General features: G+C 55.9%; 1 protein-coding gene across 1 annotated transcript; it reads left to right on the top strand.

The window, feature by feature from the left end:
* Nucleotides 1-289: 289 nt before the first annotated feature.
* On the top strand, nucleotides 290-18009 carry Carmil3 (capping protein regulator and myosin 1 linker 3). Its single transcript, XM_052191448.1, has 40 exons — nucleotides 290-752; nucleotides 2248-2342; nucleotides 2582-2632; nucleotides 2721-2780; nucleotides 2863-2978; nucleotides 3163-3260; nucleotides 3506-3576; nucleotides 3676-3749; nucleotides 3980-4055; nucleotides 4132-4220; nucleotides 4742-4836; nucleotides 5058-5144; nucleotides 5324-5433; nucleotides 5571-5648; nucleotides 6308-6384; nucleotides 6466-6570; nucleotides 6662-6731; nucleotides 7221-7302; nucleotides 7400-7496; nucleotides 7639-7693; nucleotides 7768-7940; nucleotides 8152-8220; nucleotides 8404-8497; nucleotides 8599-8697; nucleotides 9014-9142; nucleotides 9307-9420; nucleotides 9837-10012; nucleotides 10725-10812; nucleotides 10944-11078; nucleotides 11294-11357; nucleotides 11696-11904; nucleotides 12399-12499; nucleotides 13334-13649; nucleotides 13969-14097; nucleotides 14898-14964; nucleotides 15069-15158; nucleotides 16643-16761; nucleotides 16904-17081; nucleotides 17206-17325; nucleotides 17441-18009. The coding sequence occupies exons 1-40, from the start codon at nucleotides 713-715 to the stop codon at nucleotides 17467-17469; spliced, it is 4125 nt and encodes a 1374-aa protein (XP_052047408.1). The 5' UTR covers nucleotides 290-712; the 3' UTR covers nucleotides 17470-18009.
* Nucleotides 18010-19537: the final 1528 nt, after the last annotated feature.

Below are 19537 nucleotides of genomic sequence, written 5' to 3'. Positions count from 1 at the left end.
CTGCCTGCCAGCTGTTGGGGGAGGTGGCTCGGGAACTCCCAGGTGCTACTCTTAGCCTCACACCCCCAGGGACGGCGCCAAGGACGCCACGGGGATCCCCGAGACTAGACTAGCAAGCAGAGCAGAACCAACACCCTCCCGCACATTCGGACAGGTCTTCTTGCAGCATCGCCCTTGATTCCTAGTTCCCTCCAGGGTCAGCAAGGACGAGCTGGACGGTTCCTGAGCTAGAAGGAGCGAGAGGGCGGGGCCATACAAGCATGACCCGGGGAGGGGTACTGAAGCTCGTAAACAAAGAAATTGAAGGATTCTGCTCCGGGTGGCCGAGGCGTGGGTGGCACGCCGGTAGAAACGCTGCACCCCGCCCCTGAGATAGCTCGGACACCAGGCGCCGCGCTCTGGGCATCTCACGAGGTAGCCCGCGGGAGGGGTCGTCGCGAGCGCGCGCGGGGTCTCACGCGGCTCGGATGCTCAGCGCGCATGCTCCATCGGCCAACTCTCCGGGAGGGGCGGGAGACCCGGCGCTCAGTAGCCGGGGGGAGGAGCGCTCGCGCAGCCGCCCCTGACGGGAGCGGGCTCCGCCGCTACTGCAGCGCTCAGCGCCGGGCCCTGCCGGAGCCGGGACTAGCATGTGCGGCGCCTCTCGGGAGGCGGCGGCGGCGGCGGCGGCTCCTCTGCAGCAGCAGCAGCAGCGGCAGCAGCGGCGGCCGCCATGGCCAAGGCCAGCGTGGAGCTCACCCGCGAGCTGCAAGGTACGAGGTTGCCTTCATCTCCGGACGCCCGGTCCGCGAGGATCCAGACCCAGTGCTTTCCTGCGGTACACCCCAGCCCGGCGCCTCCCGCCCCCTCACGCACCCTCGCTCTTAGGCAGTCCCTTCCTCCGTAGCTCAGTCCCAGCATTGCTTTCCGTGGAGCATCCTTCTCTGCCCCACTCGCCTCACCCTTTCGGAACCTTCCTGTCCCGGAGCCGCCCGTCCCGCTCTTCGGTGACAGGAGCAGTTCCCTGGCGCTCTTAGGGGCTGATTCTCAGCGTTCTTGACCCACCCCTCCGTAAGGCATCCAGTCTTCCCTCCAGAGAGTCCCAGCTTCCCCCCCCCTCGCCGGGCGGGGCCAGGCGTTGGGAGCTGCCCCTGGTCCTGACTGCTGCTTATCTCAACACCCTCCCTCCTCCCGGCCCCGCCCCGGAACTGGCCCTAGAGAGGCCCCTAAGAGCCCAGCGGCGCCTAGGCCAGTGGGGCATCGGAGGGAGTCCGGGCAGAGGCCCCGACTGAAGCTAAAGCCAAAAGCTAGCTTTCTGCGGCTCATTTCCCACAGCCCCCGTCCCAGCCTGCCCCTTCTCCTTACCCACCATCCACACCTCAAGACCTCTCTGGATCGGTGATTCCCAGATATATCTCCTCTAATTCCTCCCCCCAGCACTGCCACAATCCTGAGCCTCAAAGACAGGAGCACAGGCTAGCCCATGCAGAAAGCAGGACGCTCAAGGATACTCAGAGCTCTATTGCACTCTGGAGATCTCTGACACCTACACACGCACTTAGAAGCACAGTCACAAGATGTTTGTACACACATCTTACAGAAACTGCACCCCCACCACACACACACAGAGAGAGAGAGAGAGAGTAGGGTAATTGGATGGGTCTGTCATAAGATGGATACGGACTCACTGGAACATTAAATCCTTCTCTCACCCCACCCTCCGCACAAGAACTGTCTGGCACTGTTCCCCTTTCATACGCAAGCCAGCACTCATTCACACTTTCCTATCCCCACAAATGTCATACTCGGGTTCCCTGGCATCGTCAGAAGACAGGCATACAGCCATAATAAAAAGCAGATTCTCATAGCCCAGACCACCTAGGATACAGTCAAGGGGCATTCCCATCCCCAACTCCCAAACCCTGAAAGAGAGAGAGAGAGAGAGAGAGAGAGAGAGAGACTCACTGTGTGTATGTTGATGGTAGTGTATGGGTGGGTGGGAAAATCTTTCACACCTTCGGAAGTGTGAGACACATGTTCCCACAGCGTGTCATTCAGCAACTGTCCCCTGACTCAGGGACACCAGGAGCCAGAGTTTTCTCCCTACTTTCTTCCCATAACAAAGTCACCCAAAAAGGCACATCTCTGCTCCATACCTCCCTGTCTAGTACCTGTGTCTCTGCTTCTCTCCTCTCACCTGTCCCTCTCTGGAGAGCGGAGTCAGGGTGGGGGTAGGAGACGTTCTGAGCAGGTCCTACCCGTCTGCAGACAGCATCCGGAGGTGCCTGAGCCAAGGGGCTGTGCTCCAGCAGCATCGTGTGAAACTGGAGACAAAACCCAAGAAGTTCGAGGACCGAGTGCTGGTGAGAGCGTTGGTCCTGGGGGAAGAGAGGAGACATTCAAGGGAGGCGGGCAAGGGAAACAGCTGAGGAGACCAAACCTATGGGAGAGAGCAGAACCTGGCTGGGTTGGTGTTCAGGGCCTGAAGGTGGGCAGGAGAAAGGCAGGGGGTGAGGTGTCTTGGAACCAAGCTGAGGTGCTAAGAGACAAAGGCACTATGGCCCAAGCGGCTACACTAAGCTGTTAATGTTCTGCTCTGCAGGCTCTGACTTCCTGGCGTCTCCACCTTTTCCCCCTTAAAGTTCCAGCCAAGGTAAGTAAGGCTCCAGGGGTGGCAGGGGCTTGCCTGGCATGTCCCCCTCAAGTCTAGTGACAGGCCCTTCCTGCCATCTCCCCACCAGGTGGAAAGTTCATTCAATGTCCTGGAGATCCGTGCCTTCAACACGCTCAGTCAGAACCAGGTGAGCACCAGGCCCCGGCCGCTGCTGGGCCAACTGGAAGAAGGAACGGCTGTCTAAGGCTCTGCCGCTCGCTCCCCCTCAGATCCTGGTGGAGACTGAGCGTGGCGTGGTGAGCATGCGGCTGCCATCAGCTGAGAGCGTGGAGCAGGTGACGCGGCATGTGAGCTCTGCCCTCTCCAAGGTCTGCCCTGGCCCTGGGTGAGTCGCAGCCAAGGGGTCTCCCAAAGGATTAGACTAAAGGTAGATCTCTCCTTCCTGTTGATCTGGTCTCCTGGAACAAGAATGCTCTCTCTGCTCTTCCCTGGAGACTCACACACCGTCATACAGGAAGCACTGAGAGTCCCTTTCCACCTTTATCTGGGACGGCTTATTCATATTCCAGGTGTTTGATCCGGCGTGGAAACGCAGACACCCCAGAGGGGCCCCGAGACACATCTCCCAACTCTGAAACTTCCACATCTACCACTCACAGTGTGTGTGGTAAGCAGGGGCAGGCATGAAAAGGTGGCTCTTGGAGCACCCTGCCCCATAGCCAGGATCCTCTGTGCATGGAGTTTGCCCGAGGGGCCTTTGCAGGTCCTCAGGACTTTGGGCTCCTGGACCACAAGAGGTTTATGGCATGGAAGGACGCTCAGACGTTAGCACATGCGATGACCTTGAAGCCCAAGACTATTTCCCATCCCCCCCCCCCCACCAACAAGGAAACTGCCCATCTCCTGCTCTAGGTGGCTTCTCTGAGACCTATGCTGCCCTATGTGACTACAATGGACTCCACTGCCGAGAGGAGGTGCAGTGGGTGCGTTGGGCAGGGGCTCGGTGGGGATGGGTGAGGTCCACAGGGAGGGGGGCAGGGGAGGGGGCTGAAGCGACTGCGATCCACTTCTACCTCTCCAAGGACGTGGACACCATCTACCACGCTGAGGATAACCGAGAGTTCAATCTTCTGGATTTCAGCCACTTGGAGAGCCGGTAAGCGGATGGGCAGACATTTAACCCCGCAATCCCCAGACTCGGCTTGCCCTCTCGGGGTTCCTCTCCTGGTCCTACCCACAGCCCCTGCTCCACCTCTGAACGCCAACCATCTAGCCCACTGCCATCCACCCATCCAGCTTCCCCCAGCCCAACCATCCCATCCTTAGACTCTCCGTTCTTGGCCTGGCCACCCACTCATCTTTTCTTGTCCTATCCGACGTCCCCAGAGATCTGGCCCTTATGGTGGCCGCCCTGGCCTACAACCAGTGGTTCACCAAACTCTACTGCAAAGACTTGAGACTGGTAAGAATGAGGGCTGGGGGAGGGGACAGAGTAGTGTCCTTCTCGGCTCTTGATTGCAGGAACCCTCTGTCCCCAGGGCTCAGAAGTGCTAGAACAGGTGCTACACACCCTCAGCAAGTCGGGCAGCCTCGAAGAGCTGGTGCTGGACAATGCGGGGCTTAAGACGTGAGGCCAGGCCCCTCCGTGGGCAGTTGTACCTTCTTCATACAGTGTTAGAGTCCTGGACCCTCAGAGCATGCTATGAGGCCCTGGGCTGTTCATCTAGCTCCCCACTTTAGAGACTGGTGCTTAGACAGGCACGAAGCAGGCGGGAGGTCAAACGGCCTCAGGTCTCAGCCCCTGATGTCCCTGCAACTTACTTTTCCCAAAAACACACGTCATGTCCCACCAACTTCCAAGCAGGGTGGGCTGTCCTGGTCTTAAGCATCCAAAGCGGGGCTTTGCCTCAGCACATCCTCCTGGGGTGTGGAATGCCCACAGGTATGGAGTGCAGGAAGGCCCACCTTCCAGCTCCCACAGACTCCTGAGTGAAAAACCTCCCTGGTCAACCCCAAGTCGCTCCTCCACCATGGGGACCTCTAACATTACAGACTTAGACAGACAGGCAGACAGGAGATGGGGGGGCAGCCAGGGGCTGGAGACCTGGGGCTCAGCTCAGGACAAATCCTTCCTCCCCTTCCCTGAAGGGACTTTGTCCAGAAGCTGGCCGGGGTGTTTGGGGAGAACGGGAGCTGTGTGCTGCATGCCCTCACTCTGTCCCACAACCCCATCGAGGACAAGGGTGAGCCCTAGCCCTGAATCCTATCCCCACTGCAATGCACACCCTTATCCCAGCCCAGAGCCCATCCAAGGTCTAAATAGAGCCTTTACAGACTGAAGATCGCCCCAAGCCCAAGCACCTCCATCCTTGACCCCAGGCCTACACCCAACTCCAGCCCCTGCCTGAGCACGCCGCCTCAGCCACCAGCAGCCACTCACCAGCCCGCTCTCACCACTCCCCAGGTTTCCTCAGTCTCAGCCAGCAGCTCCTCTGCTTTCCCACGGGCCTCACCAAACTGTGCCTGGCCAAGACTGCCATCTCCCCTCGAGGTACTCACGCCAAGACTCTGAGTATTGAGCCCTAGAGGTGTACCCACACCATACCCTCCGGCACTATCCCAGGGACTGGAAGAGGGAAAGGAATCCCCCGGGGGGTTGGGTGAGCATCATGTATGAAGAGGATGAGGTAGGGATGGGGGCCAACCCAGCCCAGTGCCCGCTGTGCTCAGGGCTCCAGGCACTGGGCCAGACCTTCGGGGCCAACCCGGCCTTTGCCAGCTCCCTTCGATACCTGGACCTGAGCAAGAACCCAGGACTGCTTGCCACAGACGAGGCCAATGTGAGTCAATGGGATGTAGCCTCAGACACCTACAAAAGCATGCCTGGGATTCGGGGGGCAGGGGGCCACTCTGCCATGGCCCCAGGGCCAGGGGGATGCTCCCACAGGTTTCTCTTCCTCTGTTATTTCTTGCTCAGGCCCTCTATAGTTTCTTGGCCCAACCCAACGCCTTGGTACACCTGGACCTTTCAGGGACAGACTGTGCCGTCGACATGGTGAGGGGCTGGTGGGGGAGGGAGCCACACAGAAAGGTTTGAGAAACTCAGGAGGGGCCTTCCATTTCACCCTCCTTCCCTGAGCACAGACCTGGACGGTGGTACAAGGGTGCCTTCAGGTTCCTGCATAGTGTACACTGTATGCACTTCATTCAGATCACAAGGTCACGTTGGCTTTACCTAAAAATAGACCCTCACTCCATTCCTGGCACAGAGCTGTGCCCTAGCAGGAAAGGACATTTCCCCTAACTTAAGAAAATGATCCTTAAGCCGGGCGGTGGTGGCGCACGCCTGTAATCCCAGCACTTGGGAGGCAGAGGCAGGTGGATTTCTGAGTTTGAGGGCAGCCTGGTCTACAGAGTGAGTTCCAGGACAGCCGGGGGATACACAGAGAAACCCTGTCTCGGAAAAAAAAGAAAAAGAAAAGAATAGAAAAAAGAAAGAAAAGAAAATGATCCTTAGAGCCACCAGCAGCCTGTTTACAAATACAAATAAATACTGCCTGTGAGTCTCTCCATGTCCCTACTCTACCCACAGCAGAGCAAGCTGGGGTTTTAAGAAGCTGAGTGGGCATTCTCAGCGGGGCCTCAGAGAAAGAAATGCCAGGAGCAGGATGGGGGTCCGCCATCTTAAGAGCCACTGTGTCTGTCTCTCCACAGCTTCTGGGCGCCCTACTCCATGGCTGCTGCGCCCACCTCACCTACCTCAACCTGGCTCGAAACAGCTGCTCCCACAGGTGGGGGCAACGGAGCAGGGGGGGGGGGATTAATAAGCCATGCCCATAGCCCTCCCCTGCTGACTCCTGGGGTCTCCACAGGAAGGGCCGGGAGGCCCCACCAGCCTTCAAGCAGTTCTTCAGCAGCGCCTACACCCTGAGCCATGTCAACCTGTCAGCCACAAGGCTGCCCCTGGAGGCCCTCAGGTTGGGTGGGTGAAGAGTTGGAAGAAGCCCAGGGGAGCCACAAAAGTGTTGGGGAGGGGTAAAGGTGGGCCTACTGACCTTCCTACTACAGGGCACTTCTTCAGGGCCTCTCCCTCAACAGTCACCTCAGTGATCTGCACCTGGACCTCAGCAGCTGTGAGGTGAGCCCCATGTCTCCCATCTCCCAGCCACCACGCCAGTGTCCCTCAGTCAAGACTGAGCTCTATGCTGCCACCCCACCACAGAGAGAGAGAGAGAGAGAGAGAGAGAGAGAGAGAGAGAGAGAGAGAGAGAGAGAGAGAGAGAGAGAGAGAGAGAGAGAAGATAGCAGAGACTAGCTCTCTAGCCTGGCCACACCCCCTTGCCCTCTGAAACTGACCATCCAAGTTCCGACTCCAGCATCTCTCTGCCCCAAAGCTTTGGGTGGCTGATACCAGGCTTGCCCAGCAGAGGGCAGGAGCAAGCTGTCTGCAGAGCAGCAGCTTTTGAGGGAGAGGAAACCCCTAGGGGTGGCTACAGTGTAGAGAGGTTTACACCAAGACCTGGTCTGACTTCTAGCCCTTGAGTGACTAGCACGATACCTAAGGATTAAACAGGCTCATCCATCCATCCATTCTCTGGCCTCTCACCCCGACTCCCTGTCCCTGCAGCTCCGCTCAGCAGGAGCCCAGGCCTTGCAGGAGCAGCTGGGGGCTGTCACCTGTATAGGCAGCCTAGATCTGTCTGACAACGGTGAGTAAGACCACTCCTTGAGCATAGGGCTGAAGCCCCGAGGAGACTTCCACTCGCCTTGGGTCTCAAGGCCAGGACTCTCCCATCTACTGAACAGGGTTTGACTCAGACCTCCTGACGCTGGTGCCTGCACTCGGCAAGAACAAGTCTCTCAAGCACTTATTCCTAGGAAAGAACTTCAATGTCAAGGCCAAGTGAGCCCTTCCTATGTCCACAGACCCCGTTCCTGCCATCCACCAGTCCTCCTGGCTTACTGGGTGGCCTCTGGCCACCCTTCTCCTTAAATAGCAAGTCCCTGGTCCCCTCCCCTCCCACTCTGACCCTGACTCCCAACAGGACTTTGGAGGAGATCCTGCACAAGCTGGTACAGTTAATCCAGGAAGAGGACTGTGTGAGTGACCGGCTAGGAGGGGACTGTGGGTGGGCGGTATGGAGACCGGCCCTAACCTCCACGCGCCCTCCCAGTCCCTGCAGTCACTCTCCGTGGCAGACTCCAGGCTGAAACTGCGCACCAGCATCCTCATCAATGCTCTGGGCAGCAACACCTGCCTGGCCAAGGTGGACCTGAGTGGCAACGGCATGGAGGACATCGGGGCCAAGATGCTGTCGAAGGCGCTTCAGATAAATTCTTCCCTCAGGTGAGACACGCATCTCCACCCCTCCACCTAGATCCTAGACCTGCTGACACATTCAAGCATCTTCCATTTTGGCCTCCATGCCCTCCATTTCTGGAACCATGTCTGAGTCGGCCTCGTTATCAGGGGAAGGGGGGCTCAACGAAGGTCACACCTCTGGTCTCTACTGAGGAGCCAGAGAGAGTGGTGGCAACTGGTGTTCACCCTTCCCCAGAACTATCCTATGGGATCGGAATAATACGTCTGCCCTGGGCTTCCTGGACATTGCAAGGGCCCTGGAGAGGTGAGTAGATCAGAGCTCTGTCCTGACACAGGCCCCCAGCCTCCCAAGGACTGGCATTAAACTACCCTAGGTCTATCCCATTTCCCTAACCTACAGGACAGGGAAATCATAGGCAAGAAGAGGATGGGGCAGGGTTCTCCTCTGTCTCTTTCCCGGCTAACTATATATACTACTGTTTCATAGCAACCACACACTGCGCTTCATGTCCTTCCCTGTGAGTGACATCTCTCAAGCTTACCGCAGTGCCCCTGAGCGCACAGAGGACGTGTGGCAGAAGGTGAAGGAAGGGTCGTGTTTTAAGCAGGGTGAGACGGCAAGGGGTGGAGAGATGGCCGCATCCTCAACCCTGAGCCTTCCCGCTCCATCATCTATCTCTAGATCCAGTGGTGCCTGGTGAGGAACAACCACTCCCAGACCTGCCCTCAGGAGCAAGCCTTCAGGCTGCAGCAGGGCCTGGTGACCAGCAGCGCCGAGCAAGTAAACATTTCCCTCCCAGGAACAAGGGGCATGCAGGGTACAGATGTGATGTGCTGAAGCCCGTGGATAGGCATCACATGGCGCCCCAGACTGGACCTGAGAAAAAAGATAATCTGATGGTGGGCCCCAAATATAGGCAGGCAGAGAGCAGCCAAGGGGGACAGAGGATTCCAGGGGCTCAACTAGGTATTCAGGAAGGGCATTCCAAGGAGAGAAACCAGGCCGTGCAGAGGTATCACCACCACTACTACAAGTACACAGCATGGCCCAAAGGGTCCGACCTGGGACTGCTGACACTCTTGCCACCGTGCTTCAGATGCTGCAGCGGTTGTGTGGACGAGTGCAGGAGGAGGTGCGGGCCCTGAGACTATGTCCCCTGGAGCCTGTGCAGGACGAGCTGCTCTATGCCCGGGACCTCATCAAGGACGCCAAGAACTCCCGGGCGGTGAGCCCTCCACAGCCCCACCCTCCCCTACAGTCTGGAAAGGAAGAAGGCCACCCAGTTGTAGACCAGGAGTACCTAAGCACTGCTCCGTGCATGTGTCTTCCTAGCCTGGGGACCTGGTGGGGCTCAATTCTGACCTCTGAAGAGAACCTCTTCCTTCCCAGCTCTTTCCCAGCCTCTATGAGCTGGGTCACGTGTTGGCCAATGATGGACCGGTGCGGCAGAGACTCGAGTCGGTAGCCAGCGAGGTATCCAAAGCTGTGGACAAGGAGCTTCAGGCAAGTTCTGGGAGGGGAAGGGGGCCATCAGTGGGAGCCCAGTGTTGACTAAAGCAGAAGTCAGAGCCAGGAAACCAGAGGGCGCAAAGGAAATAGAATTGAGAGTTGCCCCTACTCCCCTGTGCCTGCAACACTTAGAGCCTTAGAATTATTCTTCTGCTAGCTGAAGCCTTGGATCGTGACCTCCAACCCCTTCCTTTCCCAGATTCTGATCCTTGGGCTGATTCCCTGTCACTGTGGTAGGGTAGAAGGGCAGAGAGCCCTGGCCATCCAAGTCTCTGACACTAATGTCTGTGTGACCTTGTTGGGACCCACCATCTCACCACGGGGCACTAGATAGGTGGGCTAATGACTTCCACTATGGTGCTCGCGCTCATCTTTCCCCGCTCCGGACCCTGGCCCTCCTTGCTCGGCAGGTGATTCTGGAGTCCATGGTCAGCCTAACGCAGGAACTGTGCCCCGTGGCCATGCGGGTGGCTGAAGGGCACAACAAGATGCTGAGCAATGTGGCAGAACGCGTCACCGTGCCCCGGAACTTCATCCGCGGAGCGCTGCTGGAGCAGGCGGGACAGGACATCCAGAACAAGCTGGAGTGAGAGCCGGGCCTGGGGCGGGGGAGGCTGGACCTGGCCCAGGCCACTTAGGGAGTTTGGAGCTCTCAGCGATGAATAATGAATGCAGAGCCTTCCATTACAAGGGATAAATCTTTAACTATTACAGCCATGCTATTTAGGATCTGACTCGTGTTTGCCCTAGAAATCTGGGGGGCTGAGATGGAGTCCAAGAGGTCAGGCCCATAGATAGGCATATACCCCTGGATACTGCTCTTATACCAGGAAACCCCTCCTGAAAGCAGAGCACAGCCTCCTCAGAGACATGGACAAAGGAAAGTCTGTAAATCGGGAGTGTGAACATGCCTCTCTTCCTCATCGTCCTTAGCCCCTTCGTTTCATTTCGATGTAGGCGCTACCACTGACGAAAGCAAGAGAGAGTTAGTGTACATGTTGTGAAACACACGGTTCACCTGGCTCTGTGCTGCTGGTGCTCCTGTCATGGAGTCGCCTTGCTCCTTCTCCTCCCTCAGTTCCTCTTTGCCCATACTCGCCTAGGCTGAAATGATCCGTGTCTGCGACCCGCACACGTGTAGATAGGGGTGTACCGGACCCAAGGTGCTGCCAACAGCAACTGTGTGCTCTGCAGGCAGCCCAGCCAACTGGTCCCCCGCTCAGGCATCTGGGGAGAGAAGGGGTGGAGGCCCAGGGGCAAGGCAGGGAGTAGCTCAACAGCCCCACCTGTACCCACAGTGAGGTGAAGCTCTCGGTTGTCACCTACTTGACCAACTCCATAGTGGATGAGATCCTGCAGGAGCTGTATCACTCCCACAAGAGCCTGGTAAACATCCTGAGCCCAGATGGACTCCCCTCCCCTCAGCCCTGCACCCTCCTGTTTCTCCAAGCCCCGCCTCCAGGATCAGGAAAGAGAGCACTTTCCTCAGGGTCCTGTGGATGCTGGTCCTTCCTCAGGCCCGGCACCTGACCCAGCTGAGGACACTGTCGGATCCATCAGGAGGGGCGAGCCAAGGGCAGGATCCATCTTCCCGAGGCAGAGGCAGGAACCACGACCATGAGGAAACGGATGATGAGCTTGGGACCAATATCGTGAGCCTGAGTCCTCCTCCTGAACCTGTGTGACTGCGGTCACCCCTCACCTCACCCCTCACCTCTCGGACTCTACCTCCCTGGGCCAAGCCTTTCCTCCACGCCTGCCCAGACCACACTCTTCCCTCATCCCAGATCCTCAGCCGCCTGAGGTAGGGTGGACTCTAAAGAGAAGGCTTTGAGGGTCTGGTCACGTTTTGTCTCCATTTCCACAGGACACCATGGCCATCAAAAAGCAGAAACGCTGCCGGAAGATCCGGCCAGTGTCCGCCTTCATCAGTGAGTCTATAGTCACAGTGTAACACAGTGCCTCTCAACCTGTGGGCTGAGACCCTTCCTCAGGGGTCTCCAAGACGCTTGGGAAACACATATATTTACATTATGGTTCATATAATAGAAAAAAATCATTATTGTTATGAAGTAGTACTGAAAATAATTTTATAGTTGGGGGTCACCACAACATAAGGAACTGTATTAAAGGGTCATAGCATTAGGGAAGTTGAAGACCACTGGTCTAACCTCCTCCACACTCTACCCACTGCCAGGCCCTGCTCCTGTTCTGCTGTTCTTTCTTCTGCCTCTCCACTCCTCTCCTTATAACACTACTGCACCCACAGGTGGGAGCCCTCAGGGCATGGAAAGCCAACTGGGAGACCTGGGGATCCCTCCTGGCTGGTTCTCGGGACTCGGAGGCGGCCAGCCCACAGCGAGTGGCTCCTGGGAAGGCCTGTCTGAGCTACCTACTCATGGCTATAAACTAAGGCATCAAACACAAGGGAGGCCTCGGCCTCCCAGGACCACCCCGCCAGGACCCGGTCGGCCCAGCGTAAGTGCCAACAGACTTACAACAGAGCCCGCTTTCCTTGGCAGCGCAGAGCTGAGGCTCCAAGCCTTAGGACCCAGATTGACAAGGACCAGAATATACTCGATAAGAAGTCTGTCCTTTGTGGGTGCGATAGCATAAACATATAGTCCCAGCTACTCGGGAAGCTGAGGCAGGACAGCCACTTGAGCCCACAAATTCACAACCAGCCTGGACAATGCAGTGAGACATTCCTCCCTGCCTGAAGGAGGAAGGGGGAAGATGGGAAACAAGGAGTGAAGTAAGAAAAGAGGGGAGGGGACCGACCTATCTTGCCAGCTAGTGACAGTGACGTTTTTATTTGAGTGACGGATAAAGCTGAGAACCTATAAGCTTAGGAAATGTCCCGTTGAACTGGCGTCTAAACTTTGCTGGGACCATGACCAAAGCGGGAGGCCCTGGAACGACCTGATAGGACAGGAGATGGGACATCCTGCACCTGAGTCTCCTCCCAGCAGGTGCCAGTGCCTGGGCCCCGTCAGGAGAATGGGATGGCCACCCGTCTAGACGAGGGGCTGGAGGACTTCTTCAGCAGAAGGGTCATGGACGAAAGCTCCAGGTACACACACGTTCCGCCCCCAACTCCCTACACACACACACACCCCAAGCAGGCCACAGGCTCTATAAGGGCTCCTCTGTCCCCCAGTTCCCAGGGGAGTCTGTCCAACAACAGTACCCACCTTGCACAGTGATTTTCAACCTTCCTAACGCTGCAGCCCTTTAGTGCAGTCCCTCATGCTGTGGTGGCCTCCAAGCATAAAATTATTTTGTTGCTGCTTCATAACTATAACCTTGTTACTGTTACAAACCTTAATGCAAATATCCCCATGTGCAGGTTTCTGATATGCGACCCCTGTGAATGGGTCTTTCGCCTCCAAATGAGTTACGACCCACAAGCTGAGAAGCTGCCCTAGCCAGTCTCTCGAAATTTCCCTAGGTCCTCCTGACCCACCCATCCTCCAGCTTCCCAGCCTGGGAATCTCCTGACCACGGCTGAAAAATACGGAGCCAGCATCTCCTGCTGGTTGGAGTCTGGCCTTAGGGACATGTCAGGGGTGGCAGGCGCCCTTTTACAGTATGAAACCCTGCTCTATCACTGTCCTGCAGATTCCCCAGGGACTGTACAGAAATTGTGTCATTCGGAGAAACTGAAAGAAGGAAAGAGGGGAGGCAATCTGGGAAAATAGAGTCAATTTGGGTTCAGGAGGCCATTGACGGTTTCTGACAGACAGTCAGGACAGCATTCGTTTCCTGAGAGCCAAGCTACAGTGCAGGGAAGACTAGGAGACAGAGGAGAGCAGGATGTTTATAATACTCAGAAACCACCAGCACCAGCTCCACCCTGCGCCCTGCATGTGGTCCTTGTCGCTAACCCTCTCCCAACCCTGCCCAGCTACCCCCGGACTCTGAGGACCGTGCGGCCAGGTCTCTCAGAGACACCACTGCCTCCACTCCAGAAGAAGAGGCGGCGAGGCCTGTTTCACTTCCGCCGGCCCCGAAGCTTCAAGGGGGACAGGGGACCAGGGTCCCCCACTGCTGGACTCCTCCTTCCTCCACCCCCACCTCCACCCCCAACTCAGGAGAGCCCTCCCAGCCCAGACCCTCCAAGCCTTGGCAATAACTCATCTCCTTGTTGGAGCCCAGAGGAGGAGAGCAGCCTCCTTCCGGGATTTGGCGGGGCCCGGGGATCTTCCTTCTGCAGGAAGATGGTAAGCAAGTCAGAAGTGCTATAAACCTCCTCCCACCTTTTCCTGGCCTACACAGGGTCCCACTCCCTGATCCTAACCCAACCTTCATGGGAGAATACTGGGACTTGGGGCTCTGGAGAACATTGGCCATTCAAATTCCCTTCTCCTTGAGAATGATCCAGAAAATGCTATGTACAAGTGAAGACGTTGGAAGGATTCCCCCTAAGTATAGGCAAGGCTTCCCCCAAGAGCTAGGGTCTCCCTGAGGCCTCAGACCTCCCTGCAGCTCCCCTGCTGCCTAGAAAGCCTCTCATGCCTTTAACAAGAGACTTTGTTCTAGGGCACAGAGAGAATGGAGGCAGGAGAGGGAGCCCCAGCCCCTGGGACAGCACAGCAGTCAAGGGTGCATGGTGTTGCCCTTCCTGGCTTGGGAAGAACCAAAGGATGGAGCTTTGATGGGAAACGAGAGGTGAGGGGCCCTGGAGTGGCAAATGGCAGGTCCTATGTCACTTCCCTTATCCCTGGTGGTCAGCGGACAAAGCAAGTGTCTCTCCACGTTGTTGACATGGGCTCCGGGGCTCATTCCTTTACCCGTTAGAGCAGTGGCTCTCACCCTGAGGGTTGAAGGACCCTTTCCCAGGGGTGACCTGTAGACCTCTAGGAAACACAGAGAACAGCATGATTCATAACAGTAGCAAAATTACAGTTATGAAGTATCAGCCAAAATAATTTTCTAGTGGGAGGTCACGCAGACAGCAGGAGGAACTGTATTAAAGGGTCGCAGCGTCAGGAAGGCTGAGGACCACTGTATTAGAACTTGTAAAATAAGGGTGAGGGTCTTAAAATACTTGCTTTTAGTGTTCTGTTTTCCAAACTTCTGTGACTTGTGTTACAACCTTCATGATGAATTTTTACCTCATGCATAAGCGCCTAATTAAAATTCCCATAGTATTTTTATTTAAGTCAGTTCACCTTTTCAAATCTAGTCTGGAACTGTTCAATAGCATCGTTAAAATCACAGGCACTTTAAGGACTCATTTTCTTCTAAAACACATGACTATTAAGCTGCCAGTGTGTTCCTTGGTATAAACCTTCTGGCGCCCCCAAGGTGATATGGGTACTACTCTTTGGAAGCAAAGTCTAACTAAGTATCTAGGAACTAATAACCTGAGACTGGCAGGAGCCTCTAAGGGAGAAGAAGCTCTTTGTCATCAGCAGTCCCTCTGTGGAGGAGACCTTTCTCCCAACCTGACTCAGCTATGCTTTTAGGGCACAGACCCAGACCAGGAGGACAGCAGCCAGGCGTGGCAAAAACGGCGCTCTTCAGATGATGCAGGTGAGGTTGGCCTCGCTCACTCCTTTAGCCCATCGCTCATCAATTCCTCCTAATTTTCCCATCCCTTTTCCCCTTCTGCTTCCCACCCCTCCCCCCAACCCCAGGGCCTGGAGCCTGGAAGCCACCACCGCCCCCACAAAGCTCCAAGCCAAGCTTCAGCGCCATGCGCCGAGCAGAAGCCACATGGCATATAGGTACGTAAAGCCCCTTTCCCGGCCGTGACACCGAAAGCTCAAAGACATGAATGCCATGGTCCCTACACTGGGGAATGTGCAACCAAGGGGAGGGAGTGGGAAGTCTATGATGGAAATGTGTCTGAAGATACAGCCAGAAGACAGACACACAACCTGATCCAAATCTAGGCTCTGCAGAGCACAGGTGGCCCCCAGTGTTAAGGGAACATGAGTCATGTTCTGTGGATGGCTCTGAAGAATTCCCTGAGACAGGTGGTACCCTGGTGACTGTCAGCACAGAGGTGCCCTATAGTCGTAAAGGAGGCCTCATTCCACACCTTAGCTATGAAAGGGGGCGAGTCCAGCTGCCAGCAAATATCAGCCGGGTCAGACCTCTTCAGCCACTGCTGCCCTGCTTAGAGCCCTGTGCTTCCGGGTCTCAGAAAAGAGCCCCGCTGAAGCAGCATTGGCTGTCTTGGAGATGAGTCTTGAGTGTGTTAGCCCCACTCAGCCACCTGGAACCTCAGGCCAGTCACGCGCTTCCTGCCTTATGATTGGGTCGGGAGAGGAAGGGAATTATTCTAGATATCACATTTCCCACCCCCATCCCACCCCCCACTTTCTGGGTTCAGAGGACCTTCAGCCCAAGAAGCCAGTAAAGAAATGCCAGACAGCCTAGCATCAACTCAAGTTCCCAAAGACCCTAGATATGGCTCCTGGTGGCCCCAACACAGACCAAATCTCCCTGGAGACCCAGAACCTCCCCATTTCCTACTCCCAGGCCAGAGCCTGGCAAGCAGGTCTGGTTTTGGGGCCACTGACTCCCCACTGTCCCCCCCCCCAGTCCCTTTCTGTCCTCTTCCCTCCCTCTCATGTAGTGGCTGGCGTAAGCCCTGTCAGATCCACTGCATTCCCTAAGGCCACTCAGTGCTAGGGACTGCTTTCCTGATTTTCTGTCCCCAGGCCCAGACTAGATGCAGTATCCAAAGCAGGGATCCATCCTTCATTTAGTAAACCACGGTAGCTGGGTACCGCACTACCCACTGAGACACAGACACAGGGCCTGTCAGGTCCTGCTCCTCTTTTGTGCTCACGTGGCTTAAAGTCACCGGGAAACACGATAAGGCATCTCTCCCTGAGGCTCCCACTGTCTAAATCAGACTTGCAGGCAGTGCTGAAAGATTCCAGGCTGCCACCCTGACAGGGCCCTAGGGCACTGCAGTCCTGACTAGACTGTTGGGCCTGTGGGCCCAGGGGGGTCTTTTATCCTGACAGTGTTCCAGTAGGAAAAAGACAGCCCTGCCCAGCCCAGGGCATGGCTTCGGGACAGATGGGAAGAAGTGGCTAGGATAAATCATATGAGGATAAATGAAGACAGCAGAGATGCTGGAGCAATGAGTTTGGATGGGGGAGAGCCCTGGCCTTGCAGGGCATCATGGGAAAAGTACCGGGAGGGCTCTGAACAAATACCATTTCTGTAGCTTCTCCTGTCTGCTATTCCCCAGCTGAGGAGAGTGCCCCCAACCACAGCTGCCAAAGCCCTAGCCCAGCTTCCCAGGGTGGAGAAGAAGAAAAGGAGGGAGCCTTATTTCCAGAGAGAATGGTCCCAGCTAGGAATGCCAAGGTGAAGTCCCGAAGATGGACAAGATGGACGGGGAAGGTGTTCTGAGGGGGCAAAGATACTGAAAGACCTAGGAATGCCTTTGGGGAGGGTCCTTTGAAAGAGTCAGAAACTGACTGACCTAACATCTTCCTTACCCTGCTAGCTGCAGGATCCCCCCATAGGTCCACGTCCCCCTAAGCCAGTAGCTGTGCCCAGGGGCCACAGGGCGCCCCAGGTGCCAGGAGGCAGAGAAGAGGTGGAGAGCAGTGCTGCTCCGGGAGCCAGCAAGGCCCGGCTGAGACTGGGCTCACAGCAAGACCAGGAGGAGCCAGAAGGACAAGGTCAGGGGCTTTGGTGCCCACATCAGAGCCCTTCCGGACCTTAGGACAGGGACAAGCTACAACCGGGAGCTGAGGCTTGGGTGAACACCCAGTTCACGAGCCCCCTTGCTATGACTGATTTCAGGACCCTCTGATCACGGCCGCCGAACAGCCCCCCTGAAACCCAAGCGAACCCGACGAGCACAGTCCTGTGACAAACTGGAACCTGAGCGAAGACGGCCACCTGACCCTACAGGTGTCTGTGGTGAGACACGTCCCCTTCCCACTGATTTGTCAAGCATGGCCCAACATTCGAGCCCCAATATTGAGCGGCTGGCTCTCTCTGCCCAGGAAACAGGGTCCCCTGAATTTGTCCCCAGCAGGAACCGATGAAGCAGGAACAGACTGACAGCTGCTGAACGCCCTCCCCAGCCTTCCTCGACATGTGCCTCACAAGGACTCAGGCCCCATCCACCCCTGCGCCCCCATCCCGGTGCCATCCCGGTGACACCACTAAGATGGCATAGGGGAGCAGGAGTGGGGACTGGAAGGGAGGGAGTGACCTGAAGCAGAGAGGCTGTCACACCTGCCTGGAGCTGCCTTGGCAGAGCGCTTTGGGCAGAGGCTGTCTCTTCCTTGGGGGGGAGGGTAAACCTCTGCCCCTCTATGCCCAGGGGCTCTCTCCCCACTTGTATAGAATTAAAAAAAAAAAGTCACTGTCTGCCTCTGGTCTCTGCTGGGCAAGATTTGCATTGTCCCCGCCTCGACCTCTTCCCACGAGCCCCCAGAGTTTGGCCACTGTTGGGGAAAGGAAAGAACAGCTCACACGTCTGAATCAGGGCTTCCAAGAGAAGATGGAACAGCAGAACTGCTGACAAAGGGTGACAAGTCACGGGCTATCGCAGAATCGAGGCTGTAGAAGAGACGAATGTGACAGGGAAACACTGTGGTTTTCTGGCTTTCGGAGATTGTGATAGGATTAGAAGACTCCAGGCATGGCACCAGGGAAGCCTGTGTGCATGTGTGTGTTCATGTGTGTATCTGTGTTCACACATATGTTCACCAACATATTAAATGTTATACTATCCTATGGGTACCCTTTTTAACATTTTATTTTGTGTATACGTATGTGACCACATGTGTCACAGCATGCTTGTGGAGGTCAGAAGCCAGTCAGTTCTTTCTGTCTACCATGTGGGTCCCCAGGACCAAACTCAGGTCCTCAGGCTTGGTCACTTGTCTACCTCTGGTCAGTAGCCTTTTCCTGCTGAGCCACCTCCACATCTGTCCTTTAGAGTTTCATATGTGTGTGTGTGTGTGTGTGTGTGTGTGTGTGTTTTCCCTGTGTGTGTGTGTATGTGTGCCTGGTCTCTGTGGAGCCTCAAAGAGGGCATCAGATCACCCAGAAGGGAGGTTACAGATGGTTGTGAGATACCATGTGGGTTGGAAATCAAACCCAACTGTCCTGCAAGAGCAACAAGTGCTCTGAACCACTGAGCCATCTCTCCAGCCCCTTGCAGATAAAACTTTTTAAAATCCTTTATTTTTAATCTTATGTGTATGGATATTGTGCCTGTATGCATGTCTGTGCATGCCGTGCCCACAGAGGCAAAAAGAGGGCATTGGCTTCCCTAGGACTGGAGTCACAGGTGGTTGTGAACAGCCATGTGGGTGGTGGGAGTTGATCCCAGGTTCTAGAAGAACAACCAGCCCTCTTATCCATTGAGCCCCCTCTCCAGCCCTGCCTGTGGATACTCCTAAAAATCAAAAGTCTCAACAAGAGAGCGGCTCCTACAGAACAGATCTCTACAGCATGAAAAGAAAATTTTATGTTAACCGTTTCTGGTATGGCCTAACAAATATGATCTTAAAAGTCAGGAACTCCCTCCAAGCCTCTTCTGACATCCGGGTGCCTTCCTCGCTGTTCCAGATTGAACCTTAATTCCCACATCATGCCGCCATTTCACCCTGAGCAGAACTGTGTGTGTTATGCTTAAGAGCATTCATATTAACACCTCTGTGAAGGGCCGGGCGGTGGTGGTGCATGTCTTTAATCCCAGCACTTGGGAGGCAGAGGCAGGCAGATTTCTGAGTTCGAGGCCAGCCTGGTCTATAGAGTGAGTTCCAGGACAGCCAGGGCTACACAGAGAAATCCTGTCTCAAAAAAGGAAAACAAACCACCCCTGTGTGGGTCCTTCCGTTTTATATGTATCCACCTCAGAGGCAGGAGCTGTCGTGACTAACCCCAGTGCCTGGCCCAATCTCTGGCACTCAAGAGGTAGTTAATAGTTTCTACCCTAATAACTAAGCAGTTTCAGGGATGGGTGGAAGGCGTCCCTGTGAACACATTCAAGTACTCCCCCCAATCAGTGGCTTCGGCTGTCTCACCTGGAATATCTTCTGTTTGTTTTAAGCGTTGTGCCTGGCCCAGCCCCTCCCACAAAGATATGTCCATTAGGGTTGGATCTGGGGGACGG

The sequence above is a fragment of the Apodemus sylvaticus genome, chromosome 8 (assembly GCF_947179515.1).
Source record: "Apodemus sylvaticus chromosome 8, mApoSyl1.1, whole genome shotgun sequence".
Lineage (NCBI taxonomy): Eukaryota > Metazoa > Chordata > Mammalia > Rodentia > Muridae > Apodemus > Apodemus sylvaticus.
Note: the sequence above shows the minus strand (reverse complement) of the source record. Positions and strands in the feature narration are given on the sequence as shown.